Source organism: Corvus moneduloides, chromosome 2 (genome assembly GCF_009650955.1).
Source record: "Corvus moneduloides isolate bCorMon1 chromosome 2, bCorMon1.pri, whole genome shotgun sequence".
Lineage (NCBI taxonomy): Eukaryota > Metazoa > Chordata > Aves > Passeriformes > Corvidae > Corvus > Corvus moneduloides.
This window is the reverse complement of record NC_045477.1, coordinates 105933260-105956529: the sequence shown is the minus strand read 5'-3', so window position 1 is coordinate 105956529 and position 23270 is coordinate 105933260. Positions and strand designations below refer to the sequence as shown.

At 38.5% G+C, this 23270-nt stretch overlaps 1 protein-coding gene across 7 annotated transcripts in view; it reads right to left on the bottom strand.

The window, feature by feature from the left end:
• The window catches only part of GLRA2 (glycine receptor alpha 2), a 126782-nt gene that overhangs the window by 64318 nt on the left and 39194 nt on the right, over positions 1 to 23270 (bottom strand). For all 7 annotated transcript variants that reach the window (XM_032100690.1, XM_032100689.1, XM_032100685.1 and 4 more), the window contains exons 5-7: positions 16485 to 16567; positions 15404 to 15541; positions 12944 to 13158 (exon numbers count right to left, since the gene is read on the bottom strand). In XM_032100690.1, coding sequence (XP_031956581.1) covers positions 12944 to 13158; positions 15404 to 15541; positions 16485 to 16567 — 436 coding nt within the window. The remainder of the gene's footprint in view (positions 1 to 12943; positions 13159 to 15403; positions 15542 to 16484; positions 16568 to 23270) is intronic.

The following is a 23270-nucleotide window of genomic DNA, read 5'->3' as shown; positions in this document are numbered from 1 at the left end:
AATCACAGAATCATAAAAGTGTTAAGGCTGTAAAAGACCTTTAAGACCATGAAATTCAACTGTCAATGCAGTACCACCACCATATTCCCTATTAAATCATGTCCTTAAGTGCCACATCCACACATTTTTGAACACTTTCGGGGGTGGTGACTCAACCGCTTCCTGGACAGTCTCTTCCAAACCTTTGCAACCCTTTCTGTGAAAAGAATCTTTCCTGATACCTAATCTAAACTTCCCCTGGTGCACCTTGTGGTCATTTCCTCCCATCCTGTCACTTGCCATCTGAGAGAAGAGGCTGACCCCACCTGGATACAGCCTCCTTTCAGTCAGTTGTAGAGAGCAATAACGTCCCACCTCAGCCTCCTTTTCTCCAGGCAAAACAGTCGCAGCTCCCTCGGCTGCTCCACATCAGACTTGTGTTCCAGACCCTTCAGCAGCTCTTTCTCTACACATGCTGCAGCACGTCAGTGTCCTTCTTGTAGCAAGGGGCCCAAAACTGAACACAGGATTTGATATGTGGCCTCAACATCATTAGTGATGTACATCACTAGTTGATTTTAAGCTGTTAAAAGTCTTGTTATATATTTCTTTCTTCACCCTGCCCCATATGTTAAACAGGTTTTTCTTCTTCCTTTTTATCTTGCATGGATGAACAAGTGACTTGTTACATTGGTACAGTTCCTCTAATTCAAAAGCAGTTCTACATTTTTAATTTTTTACTATTTTTAACACTTTATTATTCACTTTAATTGATATTAGAAATTATTGCCTATCCTCTTTGCTCATGAAAAGCTTTTTCTCTCTCAGACTAATGCTGTCACTGGAACTCTTCTGTCTTATAATTAAAGAAACTCATACATTTATATGTTCCATACTAATCCACATTGTTCCCATTTGATGATACAAAGACTTAAAAATTCTGACTTCACCTCCCCCATACACCCAAACCATCAGTTGTTTGTCTGGCTGGAACCTGGGAGGCTCTCAGGCAATCACACTTTTCCCAGCTGCCCTAGACTCTATTGCTATTTAAGTGGCTAAAATGAATCTAAACTGCCACTTTAACAACCCTGTCTGATACTCCTTCTAAGTTACTACTCATTTTAATCGAACTTGTCCATTTTTATTTCAAGTGGTACAGAAAGGGACTGGCAATGGAGCATCAGCTCTGCAAAGCTGTGGGGAAAAGATGAATATGACTACTGAGTCTATAAACAGAACAGGGGAGGAGGAGAAGGAAGAAGAAAGCTATATCAAGAGTTTCCACGGTAGCATAGTTGTGGTTGCTATATTTTAAAAGATTATATTGGCACAGTGAGAAAGATAGAAGATTGAAGGCTGAAGAAGACATTGAATGAGTGAGAGACAAAAGAAGCCCAATTTGTAGTTCACAAAAAAACCCCCAAAGTTTTAAAGGTCACTTGGTTTCATCACAGGATTTCTTGAATGAGAAGAAACTGGGTCTGGACAACATTTGTGGACCGAACAAAAATTGGATTACAATGAACACTGGCTGGAGGGTAAAGCCAGAGAATCCTGTCTTAAAAAACACTTCCCTTCAAGAGTGTGCCTGGGTAGGTATTGAAATAAAATTCCAAACTTCACTTTCAAAAGAAGACTGCACACCTTCAAGACATGCTTAAGCCACATACAGAGCATCTATAGAACACAACTGTAGCAGAAATTGGATGCAAAAAAAGTGTTATCCTGGAAGGTCACATTGTCCCTTCTGGACTGTGAAAATTATTTCTACAAGTCACTAAGCCATATCAACATTCAAGCAGGCTAAACTATGCCCCAGTGACTTGAAGCTTCATATGCTGGCTACAATGAGCATGGCTGGAGCTCACTGTGAGGCAGTTTGATTCTCTTCTCTTCTCTTCTCTTCTCTTCTCTTCTCTTCTCTTCTCTTCTCTTCTCTTCTCTTCTCTTCTCTTCTCTTCTCTTCTCTGTTTGTGTGCCTGAGCTTGATCTTGTGGAGTGAGGTTTTAATTAGAGCAATTTTTCTCTGAACTCTTAGTATTATTCACACTTGAAAAGTACCTACCAGTATCTCAGTAAATGTTAGATCTGAGTAGGATGCAATTTTTCCCTTCCCTTGATATTGCTGACATTTCAGAAATGTCTTCTAAATTAGAATAAAAAAAGAAAATGTAAAAAAAGTCACAAATCACAAATTTGGCGTTTTTAAATAATGTCAATTGAATAATTTCTATAATTCCCATTTTCATGTCAAACTTTTCAGATATTTTAGACTGATTAACTTTTGATTTCCAGGTATCAAGGCATTTCAATAATAATAATAATAATAATAATAATAATAATAATAATAAAGATGTTTTGGAGAAATCAGACAGTGGTGGCTGAAAGTCAACAGAAATTATTTAGGAAATTTTTCCAACAAATGAAAACATTATTCTAAAGTAGCCTTTTCATAGCTTCCACAAAGGGACATGTTTTTTACAAAAAGCAGCTCCTCAGAGAAAATGCCTGACCCCACATAAAGTGTGTGTCACTGCTGGAGCACAGATCTAATACAATGTGTACTACACAAAGAGGAGATAGGAAGAACTATTTATTTGATTTTAGCTATAAACTCCAGAATTCGTTTTTAGCTGAAGATAGCATATCTGAAAATTCATTTTTATTCTCTCTTCAGGGTGATCTTCACTTGCTTTTCAGAAGAGCATCTCAAAAGAGTATAAATTGAAAAACAAAATAATCACAATGAGAACAGCTAGCAGTGCCAAGGATTTATTTTAAAAGTCTCTTTCACAGATGGCAGACAGAAGAGCTGGGTAAGACGATTTTGAACTCTGCTGTGGTCAACAGCTGCTATTGAAAACACCTAGCTTTAACTAAGAGGGAAGTACATCTGGAGGAAGTCAGCCTAATCACAGAAATCATGAATGAAACTAGTCAGATGAACTGCCATGAAGTACAGTTCCCATATTCAGGCAATCCACAGCCTTTAATTAGATATGCCTTTCAGTTTGGGAAAAGCTTTTACTGAAACCTCATTAATGTAAGAAGCTAATCAACTCTTATAACTGCACTCACCAAGAGAATTTTATCTTTAAACAATTCACCCTGAAATCATCTGCCAAGCTACAGGTCTTTCCTGGAAGGATGTGTAGTACACACATTTTTAACTCGCTGTGAAACATCTGTCTCCTGTTCCAGCCAATGAAGACTGTTCCAGTCTGTTCCAGCTGTGTGCTTCACACATAACACCTCCAGCATGAGCAATGCAGAGTTCACCCTGATTCTAACAGGGCATTGGAAAATTTTTAGGGAAAATAATTCTCATTTCTTGTTTACCAAAAATCCCCAAGCATACCCAGTTAAAATCAACACTACACCATTACTAAAACATGACAAATGAACCAACTTCAGAGGGAATAATTATCCAATTAATAGAATAACTATGTGTTTTTCTTCCCACTCACTAGATGGGGCAGATAAAGAAAATAAGACACCGAAAAAAAGACCACATTGCTTCCTAGAGTGGTATTTTAGCCTTTTTGAGATACATAAAAACAATGTTGGGGTGGATTTTTTTCATATCCAGGCATACATATATGCATAACTGAGTTTTTCTGTCCTATTTTTGTAGCATAACTCTGCCATCCTTGACTTTGGGGAGCCCTGGTAAAAATAAGGGCAGCAGTAAAGCCTGAGCATCTGAATGCTTTAAGTCACATTATTCCTAGTGACAGGATTTTGTTTTCATTCTGAGCAGATTCTGTTTGTGCTAGAAGGTTCAGGAGACAGCAAAATGCAGCCAACAAACTCATAAAATAGATCCTGTCAGAGAACTACAGCTTCCTTAAAAAAGCAAGTGAGTGTCTTGATTGTTTGATTTAGAAAAAGCAACAGAACACAGTGTCTAACTCTAAAGAGCTTTTATTATAATCCTGACATTTGGGCTGCTTCACTTTTTTAATTTTTCATTTTTTCTTTGTCAGTTCTATGGAAAATCAAAGTGTTTTAAAGTCATTTTTTATGAGCAGAGCACACTCAAGCATGACTGGTGTGGTCCAGGAGGGTGGTACTCTCATTGCTGTCACCAATCTATATATGGTTCCTTCAGAAATCAAGTGACGTTTTCAAGTTGATCATCCTCTAAAAAATGGATGGACATCAACACCTCCTGACCACAGATAAATGTAAAAAGTAGAACTGTTAATCAAATTTTAGTACAAATCAATCAATAAAGTGTTTCAATTGCCATTACACACACAAAGGAAAATGCCCTTGTGCAGAAAAGAGAAAATGCAATAATTTACATCAATGAAGTAATTTAAGGCAATTTTTAGTTTCTCAGTAGACAACCTTATGACAGAAGGGGTTTCTCCAATAAGTGACAAATATTGACATATTGTCCTTATAATGGTGTTATTATCGATAATTATTTGTAACATAATTGTACTATCTTTTCTATGAATCAGTGAACTGAGCAACATCAGTTATGTGTTCTCCCTTTTTTGTAACTTATATTTTCTGCTGTGACTTAGTCATTACCTTCCTCTCCAGACATACTGAAAGTTCAGGCTCCATTCTCCAGAGCCTTAACCTTTGGCAGAATGAGGGAAGACAGCACACTGTGTCTGTTTCTCACAGGCAGGGCAGCCTAACACCAGATAGAAGCTACTGAGGATCAAAGTTTTTTACTTCATGCTCCTTTCTCTTTGAGACAAGATATCTCAATTAACTCCAAGCTTCTAGGAAGAAGAAACAAGGAGAAAAAGGCACTATTTTATCAGGGTTTAAAACTTTAATACAAGGGTTTGTGAACAATGACACATTCTAGAATGCATGACCATGACTTAAAATCTAAAATTATATTTTCTTGCCAATCCTTAGTTTAGAATTGTTTAATTTCCAAAGCTGATTTTACTTCAGCAAAGATTATTGTGCCACACTATTAGTGAATTAAAGTTGTAGTTTTGTCACAACACAGATATTACATGTAAAAACAAGACACACTGACTCATTGAGTTCCTGCAGAAGTTTGTTTGATGTATCCATTAAAAAAATAAATTGTCTCTGTTTTCCTTGTAGGGAAGAGGGAGAGGAGAAGAAGGAGATAATACTTTTAGGTATCAATATCAACAAGCAATCCTTTCTTCCCATGAAAATGTTTCCCAAAGGAAAAAAAAAAGACCTGTCATTCAAGTAACAGAATTCAAATAGCTCCCTTGTCACTCAAAGACAACTTTTGGGAGTAAGATGTCAATGGCCCAGCTGCTTCAGCAGCCATGTGCAGTGAGCACTGATATTCAGACTGAAAGGCAGCAGCCTTGAGGTAAACTGCAAATGAAAGTGGTTTTCCCAGACTCCAGGGGGTCCCATCAACATTATTTCAAATGAAATATTAACAGAAGATATTCATAAGTAATAGTTCTAGGTGATCTAATAGAGTAAAGTCTTGCAATTACTTGAACCGGATGAGCCACAACGCAGTACGTCATTGCTTCAGAGAGGGTTTGCAGTGCTTATGTCTGTGAAAGAGCAGCACAAGGCACTCCTCAGAGAGACACTAAAAGCCACCAGAAAGTCCTGAATGGTGTGACAATGAAGCTGAAGAGCTCCAGTATCGTGCCAGGGTTATGAAACAATCAGCAGACTGGTGCACACAATAACTTCAACTCTTCTCTGATGCTTGAAATAGACTCTGCTGAATGCCAGCCCCCCCAGATGAATGTATTATAAAACCTGCTAAGGAAGTGCCAGGAGTACTCAAACTACATCCCAGAGGTATTCAGACACATCTTATAGGATATTTTTAGCTGTCACACATGACAGCAACTACTGCTTTTGTTGTACAGTAAATAGCACTGTCTTCACTATACTGAAAAGTAAACTTTAAAGCTTAGATGAGTGCAGTGGAAAAGGTGACAGATTTACTCAGTCCTTCATTTTTCACTTTCACAGAGTAGAATCTGGTATAGATCCTAATGTATTGGTATTAATCAGACAACATACCAGTCAGTATCTCAGCAGTCAGCTCTGCACAGAATGAAGGACAGAGAGAACCACTAGAACCCGCACATAACCACTGTAAGACCCAAAGATTGTCCAGGGCACCACATATCTATGGCCATACTAAAGAGAACAATTTCTAGCATTAGATTTAGGTGCTGTGCTTAACTTTTACATCCTTCTTCCTCCTGCTTTTCTCACAAGTAGCCTGGATCCTGCTGGGTTTTGTCTTCTTACCTATGCAGAACACTGAAGACTTCAGTTTCATAGAATTGGAAATAGTTGTGGAATGGAAGGAAAAGAATTCTTCCCATTATGGATGCATGACCACAGCATATATAACTGTGCCAAAGCTCATCCAACATCATTTTAATTGAGATTTCTGCTCACAGTGAAGTTGTAACTGCAGAGGCTGGCTCTGTAAGTATCTACCTAGATCTCAAAGGCGCAAAATTTGCAAGAAAATAAAGTGTCTTTTACAAGACCAGCTGCTGTAGCTGGGAGAAGTAGAGAAGTTTCTGGGCAACACACATTCTTTTAATCGGGGCTGAGGACATATTTTCAAGCTGGTACTAAGATGGCCACAGTGCTATTAATATTTGAAGTGACTGGGAAGTTCTCCCTGGTACACCACGTATCATCTGATGCACATCCCACATCTCCCACTGCCACTCAAAAAATTTCCTGCCCTCAAGCACAAACACATTAATATCCTGTCTCAAAACCACTATTGAGAAAACATACTTAAAGGGAGAAGACATAAGAATAAAGAAATGGAATATGAAAAATTGCAGAGCAGAACCAGAAAACGCCTTTTCTGAACTCTAAGTTATGAGCAGGTGCTTATAAACTACTTGTCAGGAATTTTTTTATAGTATTTTGTAGGACTGTTTATTTACACAAAAAGGTTTATATTTAGTCCCAATCAGTTTGTAGCCATTTAATTGTTTCAATAAGTCACAGTATGCAAAGAAATGTTCACTTACTTAAACCTTTTTTTACTTTTGGAACTGTTTTGTTGAAAATTAGGTTCAGTCTATATGATTTCCTTTGTCATACAGAGTAGAACAGATTTCTGTATCCAGATTCAAATACTGTATGGAATACACCAATGGATATTGAAAATATTGTCTCAATACAAAAATTAGTTGTATCTCACTTTGTTAAGTCCCCCCCCCCACCCCCCCACCCTCCCCCCAAAAAAAAAAATAGTTAAAGCAGGTTTCAGGATCTTTTAGTATTAGTAACAGAAGGAATATATGTTGTATGTTAAAACTACGATGTGAACAGAAAAGTTATATAAGAATGCTGGAAATTAACACAAGTGAGTCCTAAAACATTTCTGTGTAGGCACATAACTGAAGAGTAGCTCCTCATGGCTACCTGACAATGCAGCCTGACTTCCCAAGAGCTTGGACAGGATACCCTCTTTCACTCTTAGAAAACCAACAACCAATAAAATAATTCTTTTTAAATCAACTCAAGGGTCCTGAACAAATTTTTTTAAAGTGGAAATTTGTTTGCAGTACCACTATCAGGATACATAAATATGTGATGTAGAGCAGACACATTAAAGTAGCAAGGTTTAGGACCATTAGGTCTCCAACAGGAATTTGTAAATAGCTAATAAAAATAAGGTTGTCCTAATTACTTAAGCAGTGTGTAAAATGCTCAGATACCCACATAATCCAAGTGTCAATTAACAAATCTCATTATTGCCAAATTAGTTCTATATTTCCTCTTCAGATCCTGAGACCAGATTAAAAGTAATTTGTCAAAAAAACTGCTTCCATTCCAAATTACTTCATTATTGCTTTTTTACCATAATGCCGCACCAAAATGTATCATCTCTGTGCTTTGCTAATAAAAGAGTAAGCAATCACCTTCAGTGCTCTACTTCCTATGGAAACAAATGAACACAGAACAAAATCATCACTGATAACAGCATCTATTGCTTTGTCTTTATTGGTATTGCTCCTTGTTAATTCTTTTTTTTTTTTTCCTTTTATTACGTTATCATTTTAACCTTAATTTAAAAGAAAAAACCCAAAAGTGCCATATTCTTGTATCTTCTTTACTTGATAGATTCTGGCATTCAAAATAAAGGAGAGACTGGCCTGCCAGAAGCCCAAGAATCTTTAAAAGTCTCCAAATATTCTGGGGATAGTGGATGAAACATAAAAATAGTCATTTCCTGCCAAAGGCGATAGACTTCATTGGTTTTGGTTTTTCAAGTCTCTGCACCTATGCTTTTATTGCATTGGTAATGTATGTAGTGATTTAAAGTAAAATGAAGTGAATGAAAGGATTCCCAGAAGTTTTAGTGAGCTTTGAATGAGACTTTTTCTGCATAGATTACTCCCTGGGGACAGAAAATGCATTCATTAAGCGCTGTGCATTAAAGTAACACAATACGAATGCTATGCAACTGTGTAAAATACAGTTGCTATCACTTGACTTAAAATATCCTGAAATGTTTTGCTTTATGGCATTAAAAGGAATTCATTTCCTTGGACTGTTGTTGCTAAGGTTTGGTTTATGTAAGTGTTTTAAGAAAAAAGCAATCTGAAAAATACACAAATAGAACAGCAGAGAACTCATTATTCTTTCAAATGCCTCTTTTGAAAATCCTTTCAAACATTTCATTCTTTTGATTCAACAGAAGGAGAGCCATTTACAAGTAAAAAGAATAGCAAGAAAATGGTGCTTCAATGCTCTGAAGAAAATAATTGTTTTGCAACACTTCTTAACAATTCTGTGCTACTGGACCTTGAATTATCCCTTTTACTCCCCCAGCTTATACACATCTGGGCCTGTAAGTAAAGACATATGTCTAGGTGTCCCTTGTGGTGCCCAGACAATCCTCAGTCCATACTTCGCTGGATTCATAGAGTCCTTTGGGTCTGTGGGTCTGATACTTCCAGAGGACAAGCATGTGCTGAGCCCTGCAAGGATGTACAGCAGCTCACATCAGATTCCTAACTGGTGTTCCCTGGAGTTTCTCTGCAGAGGTGAAGTCCAGCACAGCCTAGGTGCAAGGGATGTCCCTGGCTCATGCACAGGACTCACACAGAATGCTCAGGGTTTCCCAGGGATTTCACTGTGGATGTGTGGTCACACTGATCACCCAGCTGGCGCCCAGGATTTCTGCTCAGCTGGCTGATCTGCAAGAGCCACTGGTGCAGCTGGGTGCACAAACATTACCCAGATGGAGCTTCTAAGTGGAAAGTGATGGTGTGACCAGAGGAATTCAGACATAAGAGCATCAGATGGAGGTAAGACTTATACACATAAACATGTGGGAAGAGGAACTGATCATAGTAATCCTGATATTTTGGATCACCACTCCTAGGCATCCCAGTGATGGATTAGTCAAACTGGAAGGAGGGTATTCCATCCCAGCTTTCTGGATGAGTTCTTTACCACTCCCTAACACAGCCAACAGGGGCAATTCTGGTTACAGGACCCCTCACAACTCTTCTGTAACAAACACAAAATAATTTCATCACTTTAAAAGAGATTGGCTCCATGGTGAATATTTCTCTGCAGACATTCCCTACACAGAAAATCATTATTTCATGGAATCATGGTGCATTATTGCTCAGTTTATGCTAGAACTGTGGAGGAAGAGAACCTTTCTGCTTTCTGAAACAGGCACTGCAGGTCACCCTTCACAGAACAGTAGCTTTGCTGTGATGTAATCTGCCTCATAGTCTACTCTTGCCTTTGGTAAGAAAGAAATTGACTTTGCAGAAGAATAAGGGGAAAAAAATCATATTGATTTCTTTATTACTATGTTTCCGATATTGGAATTTCACCCTATATTCTTAGACAGAATTAAAAAATACTCCAAATACAGTAATTCCACAGAAATACTACAAAATTTACCAAAGAGATATATTTCATTTAGAGGAGTGCATTCTAGATACTTCTCTTATATGCAGCAAATATGAGCTTCAGATTGAATTAATTTCATTGTTTCATTTCCTTTTATTTTCTTTTCTTTTCAGTAATCTCAATCTTATGTCTACTTTTCAACAGCTGAGTGCCTAATGTCTGTGTTGTCATGACCTACTATTATGAAATCCGCCTATGGAAATGAATGTTAGTAATTAATATGAAAAAGAGCAATTTTAAGCAAACAGAACATTGGTGTGTTATCTTACACCAGGGTTGAGAACAATTTGTAGGTAATTACTTCTAAACAGTAACACTTTAGTCATTTAGATAGTAGCTTGGAAACAGACAAAAAAACCTAAGGAATCTTATCACAATTCCTCTTTGCCTTTCTCTAGGTAAAGGAATTATTCCTGTTAAATTTGGCAATTTTTGATACTTTGTTGTTTTTTGTGATAAAGCTCTATTAAAATAGAGAAGAATGGAAAGAAACCCTTGGCATGAAACCAGGTAAATTAAAGTTAAATTGCATAAATCTATATCAATAAGAACAGGACATAAAGAAGGATGGGGAAATTATAGCTCTTGTATTCAATCCTACGCTGCTTTCACAAAGCAAAGTTGCATGTTTTTCTTCAGTATTCTTGCAAAAATAATCGTCCTGAAAGATCTTATTCTGTTAGACATTCATGCTTGGAGCAACTTTTAAATGGATGTTTTATGGGCAGCCTAACTTCCTCTGTCTTGGCAATATGTAGACAGGGCTTAGAAAACCATTATTTTTAAACAGGGATTTTGAGACTTCAGATCTGACATTGATTTGATTCAATTCTCTTCATATTTTTATTCCTAAGTGCATTTCAGCTGGACATATTTTATTAATAAATACAATTTTGATACTAAGTTACAGATGGGGTTTTAAGATAGCTAAGTGCCTGCAACAGCAATAGCAAGGAAACCTTGCTTCTATGTATAAGGAATCGGGTACTGGTGATTCTGGACCTGAATGGTGCCCATGTTTCCCCAAGCACCTGAGTCATCCGGGGTGGGAGTCAGCTGGCTGGAATGCTGGCATTTACTTCAAACCACATTTTTAAGTCAACTGATGCACCTTCAAAAGTCCCCACAAGGATTAACTAACATAGAGAGATCAAATCTATAAAATAGAGCTCAGCTGAATTACACAGAGAAAATGCAACAGCTAGGTGCAGCCTAAGTGTGCCAGGCTTTCTGGTGAGATACTTTTCTTAGTGCCTATCTTCTGGCAATGGAACACAGCATAGCAGGAGAAGATGGAGTATGGGCAGAGCACCACCGTTCCCTGACAGCCGCTAAGATAAATGTATTTAATCCTGAGGCTGAAGAAGAACCTCTCCAATAATCAACATATCACAGTCAACATATGTTGAATCTTCCCATTTCTTCCACTCAGCAAATACTTTTCTACTCAAACACAACAGCATGCAAAAGGGAAAACATTTCAGCTGGATCAAAGGCCTGTGATGAAAACACTTTCTAAAGTGTTTGGGGTGTGCTGACACTGCAAGAGCCTCTTGGCAGGGTTTGTTTGCCCAGTAGGAAATGTGGGTGGAAGTCTCCACTACAGTGATTGTATTATCTATACTTCTCAAGCCAGATAATTTGTAAGAAACTTAGAATATATCTCATGGCTTCATGTTGTGCCATCTAGACAGAGTCTTCAGCGAGTCCAAACTTGCTATTTAAAGAGCCTGTATGCTTCTTGCCAAGATAATCTTTTCAGACTTTCTTTTCAGAATGTTCACTAGCAATATCAGCTGCACTGTCTGAACAAATGTTTAATACATTTTCCATTTGAAATTCTGAGTTAATATATGAGAGGCTTTCAGTTTGCATGGAAAATTATGCATATGTCCAAGTGAATAAGTGAAGCTGAACCAAATGTTGTACTCACCAGATTTTTAAGTGATACTTTTTCATTACTAACAAAGGAGTAACACAATCGGTGCACTTTCTGGAGTTGCCCTATATTTTTGAAGTTGCCCTCCACTTGAACAACTTGCATATTTGGAATGAGACTAAATGTGATACAGAGGGTGAAGCACCACAATATACAGCATGCTTTCTTGGAATGGATCATGATCTACACAAACACTCAAAATTTGTGTTCTTCATTGTTACTATGATCCCTGTCCCTGTGATGCTGGACTGCTAGGAAAGGACTCCTCATATATCTCAGAACTCCTTACACTATTGTAAACTTACCTACATCTGAGCTCCCTTCCAGAAAAGTGTATAAAACCTGAGCTTGCACATTAAATTATACTGGGAATGCTGTTATCAGAAGCATTTGAGCTGTGCCTATGCTGAAAAGAGCTGTCAGCCTGACTAAACAGAGAATTCAGTCTGTAATCTGTAAACCCCTCTACAACATCTGGCCAGGATTAAAAATACCACAATATTGGAATGAGAGGATATATTTGTGCATAGACAGGATGAAGGTCTTCAGATGACACTTGAATGAGTATATGGACAAATTCAGCTGTGAAACAAAGACATCAACAGCTCCACACTGAAAAGGTTCTCCAGAGAAATCTTTTAGGTATATATCTGTTACATACATGTATTATATATATATATATATATATATATATATATATATTTGGGTGGCATATTTATATATTCATTGGACTAAGTGCCATATCTATAAACATCAAGATATATGAGAGTCTAACAGTCCAGAAAGGATCAGACAGTGTTTTTAAAGTCCCCAATCTGAAAGAAATCCAGTCAGGTTTCTAAATACCTCAGAAAATCTGGTTTCTAAACACTCAAAACTGAGTCAAAAGTAGTAGAAATTCATTAAAAATTCATACTGCTGCACCATTCAGCCACCCACCAAAATGGCAGCAACATTCCTTAATCCAAATGCAAGGATATTGCAAGTTTAACATCACACTGTTACCACTTTCTCACATACCCTTATCAGATGCATAGTTACACAGACCTTTCTGAAATTTAAAAGAGTAGCACAAACATTTCTTATTAAAAAGAAATTCACAGTACAAAATTGTTTCCTTACTTTTGGGAGGGAAGCTCTCGATCCTGAGCTTTGCGTGGTCATTGTCAAAACTGTAGTGATACCCAGTGCAACTCTGGCTGGAGCAGCATCCATATTGATCCAGAAAGAAACCCAGGATAAAATGACAATCAGCAGGCTAGGAATGTACATCTGGATTAAATAGTATCCCATCTGACGCTCCAAATGAAACTTGACTTCAATGCATGTAAACTTTCCTAGAACATGAAATTACTTTCATAAATGTTTTTGCACATTTTTATCTTGTTTTCTGAATACAAGTTAGATGTGTAGCCTGTTTCCTAACCTAATACTGTAAGCAGATCCTGATACACAAACACTTGTCAGCCACTTGATGCATGCTAGCTTGGGGGAAGCATGAGACCACTGAAGCAGACTGTGCCCAGTTCTTCATATTAACTGAGAAAATGAATACTAGCACAATTGTTTCACCTCCAGAAAATATAACGTAATGTTTCCTTTCTCAAAATTCAATGAGCTTTTACTTTGGTCAAATATAATGTTAAGTATTAAAAGGGAACAGCATTTTGGTCATTTAGTGACATGAGATTAAGCAATCATATTTGAACAGACAAATTGTAAACTACCACTCTTGCAGTCCCATGGTAGGTCACACTCCTCCTCATTCTGCTCATGTCATTTACCCGTGTCTGTGGATTATGTCTCACAGCAGAATCAACTCAAAGTCTACTTCGAATTTTGCTGAAAGTCTGACTCCAGGAAACCTAAACCAATTTCTCTTGAGAGGTGAGTGATTCTTCAAACAACTGATAGTGGTTGCACAGCAGTCCTGGAGGACTGAAGTTTCGATTGCCCGACAGTGGAACTAGCTGTGCAGCAGGAGATGAAGAGTCCTGAGCTGCAACAGCTCGTCAGCTGTAAATGCAATCGCTCTGTGCTGCTCTCAAAATTACTCTGGGTTAGGCACTGTGAGTGCTTTGGCTCCAGGCAGACTACAGGAAAGCCTCTCATTCCTGAAGTGCCATGCCAATGGTTTCAAAGGATCCTTTTTGTGTTAGTTTGGAAAATGCATGAAGACACATTGCTCCTCATTCGCCCTTTCAGGGGATATTAGATGGTTTGCTCCTTTTGGTGATGTTCCTGTACTTTTCTGGTGGACTACAGTGCTGAATGGTGGGTGCAAGAGCTAGCACAAAGGGGAGTGCAGAGGCTGTTTGACAAAGAAAGGAGTGGAGACTGAATAATATCTTCTGACAGCACAGAAGTTCTAAAATGAGTGAGCTGTGACTCAAAAGGCAGATGCTGAGACCTAGGCAGTGGCTGTTGCTGACCAGTCTGCCCATACAGAAGGGGACTGGAAAGGGGTGTGGTGGCCACATGTGGCAGCAATGGCATGAGTAGCCCAACCTGTCAGAGGCTCTCCAGACTTTTGTGGCACAGCCTGGACAGTGAGTTTAGGAGAAGGCCGAGCTATACGTTTTATCCACATTTTAATTTCACACCAAACCTGAAGGAGCAAACTACAGAGAAGACAGTAGTGCCAATCACAAAGTTTTCCATCCTTGGTACGTTGGGCTCCAAAATGAGAAGCTGAATTTATAAAAATTAAAACCAATAATTCTCTTTTCATAGAAATAAATGTGACTTTATTTCTGGCAGAGGCAGAACCTCTCACATTGTATTATTTCATAGAGTGAAAGAAATGTATTTGATGCAACCAGATCAGCTCTTATGCTGCAATGATGAAAAAGCTATTTTAGATGAGAGGGATTATATTTAATCCCAGAAACCACCCAGAAAACTGTTCTCTAAATGCTGTCCCTATTAAATAAACTCCAAGCAGCTAAATGAAAATTTTAACAGAGTTTCCTCTTCTCTGTAAAGCTAAAGATAGAAAACACAGCATTATAAACTCCTAAACAGCAAATGAAAGAAAAACTTTAGAGTATTAAACAAATATTTAATTTCTCAACATTTCACGTCTGTACATTATTCAGATCAGCAATGAAAACAGTGAATTTTCACATGCTACATCTCATAAATCAGACTACACATAAAAGCTGGTGAAAATTTGATATTTTCCCTCACTGGCAATTTGATATGCTGGAGAAATAAACCAGGTTCAGAAAAATCAGTACTTTAAAAGTGATGAATCAATATTTAATAAAATAGTTAGTTTGTTAAAAAAAAAGTTTCATTTTAAGGATAGCAAAACAATTAGATTTTTTATCAGTGTTTAATATTTGAAATACTTTAATGATTTTAAGTATATTAGAATACCTTAATGAAATTAAACAAAATCTGGAAATTAAATCTTTCAAAAAAAAGAGACAATTTCTGTATTTTCAGATTTAAAAATAAGTGTGACTGAAACAACTTTTAATTTCAATTTTTTTTTCATTTTACCTATCTTTTCCCATTACAAATTCACAATAGATACCACTGGAACAATTGATAGAAAAAAAGTAGAATAATGCTCACCAGTGTTGTAATGTTTTGTGCAATAACCAAGTTCTTTATCTTCTTTCAAAATAAACTGTGGCAAGGTTAAACCCTCTGCAACTTGCACAGGTCCATCACTTAGCCACTCAAATATCAGATCATTCATGGTGTAGCCAACTGCAATAAAGAAATCAAAGTTTATTAGATGGCAGCTGACCAGAAAACAGCAAATGTTCTTATGTCTGAGAAGCATCTTTTATTGCAATACGTTATCTCAGTTATATTTTCAAGATGTTCAATTAACAACAGCACAGTTCCTCTTAGTTGTTGGTTGCTATAACTACACTATTGCTCTATTAAAAGCAAGAAGTAAACACTGTTATATTCTGAAGCACTGCCCTGGTTTGCCATTAAAAAATAATTTTGCTGGCCCAAACCAGTCTAAGATTCTCTGGGCACAAGGGCAGGTGGCAGCCCACAGTTCATAGCCATACAGCTAAATACTTTCTCCCCTAAATAAAAAAACCGCAGGGTGGACTGCTACCTACTGAATATTGGGAATGATCACTGGCACCTGCCATTGTCTAAGCCACCCCTGGGTTTGCCTGATTGTTACCTGGTCAGGTTGAAGCAGTGCTGTGGTGGGTGCTGGCAGCTACACAGCATGGAGGGTGTGTGCTGCTTCCCCAGTCCATGCCTTGCCTGTGTTTAGCACACCAGCTTAAGAATCACTATTAGGACCTCAGCTTCATCAGGTATTTTGCCTCCATTTTCCAAAAGTGAGCCTGATTCAATCAGGCATAGCAAATCCCTGGCTATGTAATAACTGTTCACACTTTCCTGAGACTTAATCATTTCTCCCACACAGCATTGCTGTATCCACCCCTGGAAGTGATGCAACTCTGATGAGTAAGGTGATGTGACCCAGGAGGGAGAAAGATAAGGGAGCAGGAACAGCACAGGTACAGGCAACCCTCACGTTACGGTGATAAACATAACTCCCTTACAAAATAGGAATACTGAGTCTCACCACATAAATGTGATAATGTAGATACTATCCAATCACTGAATGTTAGGGTAAAAATTTGTTATTTGATAGATAAAGCAGTTGGGCACTCACAGCTCTCTAGCTGCATTGTACATGTCTGCACATCCATAGGAAAATTCTTCAAGTCCATGGGACAGGACAAGGTTAAAGTAAGCCTAAAATTAGATGGGAAAAAAATACATTAGACATCTACAGGTTTTATCTAAATCTTCATACTTAAGAGTTTAAAGGATCAAGACCAAATCTTAACATCTCAAAGGCTGGACTTGTCCCCCCTTTGAGCTCTTCAGCACGTGAGAGCTGTGGAGACAAAGTGTGTGAGCAAACCGGGCACTCTGAGCCTGAGCTGGCTGAGCAGAACAGAGGCAGAGCAGACAACATCAGGATAGCAAGGCATGCTCTCCACTAATGCACCAGTGAATGTTTTATGTACAATACTGAACCAAATCATCCAAAAGCTGAAATGCCTGGTCAAGGAACACATGTTTTTAAGTTTATTTTGGAAAAGCAAAAAAAGGGAAACAACAACCATGGGGGTTTTTGTACAGAGTGCACAATGAGTCCCATTTCCAAGCCTTCATTCTTACTGCTTAGCCACTAAAAGAAGGCAAAAACCATTATGCAGTAAAAGCTGGAATCACATTGCATTAAAGGAGTACAGATAGAAGAAAGTAAGCCTAAAGGAACATAATCATACAAAATATATTTGTCTTTTAATTTTTCAGTTGTTATTGTCCCAGATAAAGCATAACTTTACTTAAATGGGAATACTTTTAATGTTTCTTTCTTTCATTTTCTTTTTAGTTCATTTTACCTTCTAACATTTGATTGAAATCTATTTCAAGACAGTCTCTTCTCTTTCTTTTCTTTTTTTTGTGTGAGGAGAAGAAACCATTTTTAGCTAATCAAGGTATTGGAATGGCCTAGTTATAAACAACTAGCTTTGGGAAACAGTTTAAGTGTTAGGATTTTGCTTTAAATCATATTTTAAAAGTACTTTTTTATTTCTGATTACATTCAGCACAAAAAACCACTTTGAAACAAAGAAAGCAAAAAAAATCCCCTCTGTACCCTTTTTTTATGAAGGGCAATAACAAGATTGTCTGATTTGAAGGGACACTGAAACATTAACACAGTATAATGACAGTAATTTTTTAATTATGCCAGTGAACCTACAGGTCAGCTTTTTAAAAGTATAACCTTGAAACCATGTTGTCCCTCAGTCATATGTGATTTCTACAGGGAAATACTTGACTAAGTTCTGTCTCCCACGGTGATTTTGTGGTTCCTACAACATACAACTGATTCAAGGTCTTTGAGTCTATTTCTTCACCATGTGAAGTTTTGGGGACCACCTGGCTGGAGCTTCTAGCTGTAAAATCAGTGTGACAAAAAGATGATATTTAGCTACCTGAGATCAAAATTGTCTCAGCCAGATCTAAGATCACATTCAACATCACTGTTGTTGCCTATATGGGGGCTACCTCGAAAAAGTCACACTATTTTCATCTTGATATAGTCTTCAGCAAACAAGATTATAGTATCAGGAAATTAGAGATCACTTTTATGTGGCAGTGAGATGAAGAAAAGTCCTCAGTACTCTTCTCAACATCACCATAGGAAGTAAACTCACATTTAACCTTTGGGACCAAATAGCAGAAACACTCAAAAAGTAAAATTGTCATCTAGAGAAAAAAGGTTTGTCTAATAGATATATAAGTGTCATTGAAAATCTGTCCTTTCCTCATTTAAATATTTTAAATCCTTGCAAATGTTAACTAGTCCCATTTTTACTAGGTAATTTCCTGCACTAAAGATTGAGCTAATTAAGTTGCTAATCTCCAGCATTAACAAAACAGTGCCTCTGCCTCTTTCCTGAAACATTGCTATATCAAATTCCCTTCTTTTCAGTCATCTTCTAAATATGGCTTAGACATTTTAAGTTCTTTTCAAACATGCCTTTATGCAAATGCAGCCTTTGCAAATACGTCATTTGTTTCCATTCATTTAAGTAGGCAAGGGCTATCCACTCCTTAGATTTTACTGACTGTCAGGTGTGGACTGCACACTGATTTTGTTTCCTTTCTCCTTCATCCCTTTCTACACCCCAAAAATTCAAGTAATCTGGGGGTTTGACTACATACATATTCAGGAAGGTCTCTTGTTATTTTAATATCAAATTTATGAGAAAGTAAATACACCCAGTTGCAGCTTTCAAGATTCACAAGGAAAAAATAATCTATCTCCATTGATATAAGACAGATATATCAATTTTTTTTCCCTGGAGGTGAGAGGAGAAAATTGTGTAGGCTCATTTTGTACGTCCACACAAGCCTAGTGTCCTACTTTCTCTTCCTAATAATTGTTGTCTTTCACAAAGACTAAATTATTCTCTTCTCCCCTTGAAAAATGAAAAATAGTTTTTATTCACTGTGTTGATGAGACCAGCTCAAGACATCATGCCCTTATAGTTCTACCTCTACCACTTGTTCACCTCAGCACAGTAGCCATTCATAATTAGTATCTTTGCCTCTAATCCCTTTTACCAGCCGTAATGCAAGTGTTGAAACACTTGAACAAAGGGTTATAGCCTTGTATCATCCATAGATCCACTAATTTTCAGTAAGATTACTACATGCTAAATTTTCAGCAGCTGGAATTTGAAATAGATCCACTGAAGCCCATGGTGATGGGTCAATTTATACCAGTTGACTCTTTTTCAGCAAAACTATGAGCCTGCAAATGTTTCCAAACCCTGGTGCCACATCGCTATTTATGTATCTACATTAATAAGGACACAGGGTCATAAAAACAAAGTCTTGGGTAGATAAAGCTACCCACACTGCTGATAATAACAGTGTCATCGACAAAAAATATTTCAGCAAAAAGAATGTCTCACATGTGGCAAATTCAAGAAGGGCCTCTGGAGGTTTGGAGCAAAGAGCAAATTTAATGAGGAATTACACTGACGAACACTTTAATCGTTAATAAAACAGAACAAACTGCTATAGAACAATTATTTTCTTTTTCAGGCACCCCGCCACCAAGGCCTTTGAGATGCATAAACAACAGATTGGTGGTGAAGAACCATAAACACTGATGGGAAGTGCTTTATGAAATGAGAAGAAGCTGACCAGGGACTCGATTCTGCCTTCAGTTACCTGAGCATCCTCCACCTCACGCCAGCCAGACCACAGCTGGCTCACGGAAAGCTCTGGGGCTGGGCACGTTATGTTTTCCAGCTGAGCAGAGATGGCTCATGACGGAGGAGAGAGTCACGTCTCCAGTGCCTCAGCACACCAGGCACAGTGCCAGGGACAGCACACTGCCTCAGAGAAGAGGCAAAGCTGCTCTCTTCTTTCCCTCCCTGCTCTCTCACCCAACCCACAGCCAAGGAAGAATCAAGCCCCAGAATAATGCAAATAAGAGTATGAACAGAACAGAATCAGAGCCAGAAAACAAAAAATGAACAATTAGCTGTCACTGTGACAAAAATAATAAATAAATAAATCAGTAATATTACTGAGCAACACTGTAGCACAGACAGGGCTGTAATCCAAGTACTCCAGGGCAGCACTGTCTGTAATATGTTTTGGACTCTCTTCCTGAGGATTCCCTCATACACTAGGCAGGTCCTTCTGAGCAGCATCTGCTGACACCTTAAATGCCTTCAAGGTGCAGCAGGCACTGTTGGGATTTCTTCACTCAGCATTTCATTCAAATTCCCCTCTTTCATCCCCTGGTTTCACGATAAAGTCCTGAGATATCACTAAGACCTGGGTTGTGGGCCTGTCTCTCTTCCCACCCCTGCTCAAAATTCTTAATTTCTGGTCACTCCAGGGGCCCACTTATAGCATCACTCAGAGGGCTGCATTCCCCAATTTCTGCAGGCAGGAAGGCACAGTCCTCCAGCCTGTGGCCTCCTTTGTCACAGAAGTCAGAATAAGGCATCTCATGGGAAAAAATAAATAGCCTGACTACTTAATCAGAAACCCTTATGCTTGTTCTCTTTCACACCTGAACATGTTTTGCAATGCCAGTGTTTTCTCCTGGTGTAAGCAGCCATGGCCCCAGATGGGCCAGCAGCAGAACTCAGCACAGGCACTGCTGCTGCCCTGAATGCAGCTGCTGCACCCAGCCATCATCCTCCAAGGAAAAGGCAGTGGAGGGGTGACACACCTGTGCAGCCAAGGGGCTCAGAGGTATTTATGTGTGTGTAAGCAAATCCTGAGCTCAGCAGTGGGGCCAAGATACTGTTTCCTGTTTGTCCTTCAACCACTCCTGCCTTTATCCTGTTCTTTCTCCAGCCTGGAGGCATTTTCCTCATGTCCTCCTATGCCTCCCCATCTACCCGGTCCCTGTCTCCCAGGGACACCTACATGACACAGAGCCCACACATCTTCCTTTGCCTCCTGGTCTGTCCTCACTCTCTTTCCCCCTCCTTTTCCTGTTGACCAATTCCTGTCAAAAGCCACTCCCACCTGCTTTCAGGGTATAAAGTCTTGAGGCCAGTCAGCGTTTGACCACTGACCCCCAAAGCAGCACCATCAGTAGAGGGTAAGGATCTTGAATTTAAAAAAAAAAAAAAATTAAAAAAGAAAAGAAAGAAATTCAATAGGAATAAAATGTTTGTAAATAGATTATTCTCAAGATTATTTCCAATCTCATTCTTTCCCTAGAGGGTTTTGAATGCTGGGGCTCCCAGACATCACAGCACTTCTATGGTAATCTCACAAAATTACAAAACACTTCAGAGTACTACATAGACAGACTGCTTGTGAATGGTCTGCAACCCAAATCTGAAGTAATGAACTGCTAGTATTGTGTTGAACACTTAGGGAACTGGGTTTACACATTACATAATCCAGGAACTTTTTTAAAAATAAATTTAAGACAATATGTTATTTTAACTGAGATTTGACATATTGTCTTGTCTGCAGCAACCACTGAACTGTATTCTAACCCACTCCTTTACAAGCAGCTATCACTCCGTAGCCTGATGTGTTGCAAGACACCCAAAACTTCCCTTGATCTCAGTGACATCTCATCCCAGAGGAGGACACTGGTTCCACAAGAGAAAGGCCCTGGGGATCATAATACGTGGTATATGATGACAGGGGAGTATTCTTTTCATTAGTTATTCTGCAAGAAGGGTTGGTTATGAGTGGGCTACAGAACAACAGCCTCCTCACAGAGTTTTTTCTAACGATAAATAACTAGGATCAGTCCTGTTATGTATAGAAATATTGTTGGGAATTTAAAAAGTCCTGTAGATAAGGGTACAAATCCCTTCCATCTGCAAAAGCCCCCATGATTATCTCCTCACTAGCATGAAAAGCAACAAATGCCTCACCATGAGTAGGCATGGTGTCAAAAATAGCTTTTTGTTTCTATTCTTATCATTTCATTCTTTCATGCTACGCCCATCTGCACCTCAGCTGCTGGGACAGGAGATTTCACAATCTAGGATTTTATGCTGCAAATACCAGAATATAAATAGCACATGCATGATCACTGGTAGCATTGGCTATGTGCCATTTTTGTCAAAAGATTAATACCTGTGCAAAACCCTCAGTGCTGGATTTAGTGAGACAAGTGGGATTTCTTTTTTCCAGCATTGTTAAATCTAAAGATGCTATTGTAAATTGCAAGGTTTCTGGTATTTTTCTTAAAGCTCCAAGCTGACAATAAAGTTAAAGATATTTAAGTGGCAATTTTTTTCTTTGAAAGATTAAACTCCTGATCCTTGTAGCTGCTGAAATAACATTAAAATATTACCTCAGCACAAGCAGACAAAGTTCCCTATTAAACTGGCAGGGGAGATGAAGTTGCACAGCAACCATGACAGCATCGCATGACACAGGAGCAAATGGCATTCAGGCTAGTGACACTGAAACAGGGAGGAGAATCTAAAATCTCTTTCTATTCCTCCCAGCCCCCTCTCTTGGGTGCCTGAAAGAAGGGCACACAGACTGTTCACTTATCAGAAGGCAAAAAAAAGAAAAACAATTCTGTGTCATTCTTCTTTTAAATGTCTTTTCATTTTGTAGTCCATCTCATTATTTTTTCAGGGACCTGACTCATCATTTTGAATGTCAATTCTGGTAATTTTCACAGTCTACAGGCTTTGTCCTGTTAAATGGAACAGTCAAATTGACTGCTTTTTTCCTTATTTTTGAGGAGTCCTGGAATTCCTCTCTAATATTTGTCATGTTCTGCAGCTTCATTTCTCTCAAGTGGGAATGGGCTGAAGTTGAGCTTAGAGGAGATGTGGAACCTTTCTGCTATGGCAAAATGTGAGTTATAGGCTGGAGTTTCACGTACTGCTGCTTCTGAGCATGTTTTCACTCCCTCCAGTGCTTTGCTTTGCTTCATGGGCTGCCTAACAACACAGGAGCTGGCACAGAGCGGGGTGGTGGATTTCTCATTACAGGCATCCCACTTCTCATTGTAATGCAATCACTGTCTGCAGATACACAATGCCGGCACATGAGCTGCCAGCAAATGATTTTCCAATTATTGCTCAAACAAATCTATGAAATTAAATTCAGGTGTGATTGTATGTAACAGTTAAATTCTGTAACCACCTGTTTACATGAGGAACAGTATTTCACCTTTTCTTTTTTCTCTGTCATTTTCTATCTTAGTTTTCCTGCAGTGTGTGTTTGGTATGGTGTTGCTTTCCTCCTGGCATGATGAGATCTCTGTTCTAAGCCATATACTGCAATCCAATTGGCAAAAGACCTTTATCCCTGGGACCATGTTCTAGGAAAACATGATTTTTGTACAATTTAGGAAGGGTTCCTTCACCTACATCATTTTACACCTAACCTTTAACTGCTCCAGTGCAAGTTCAAT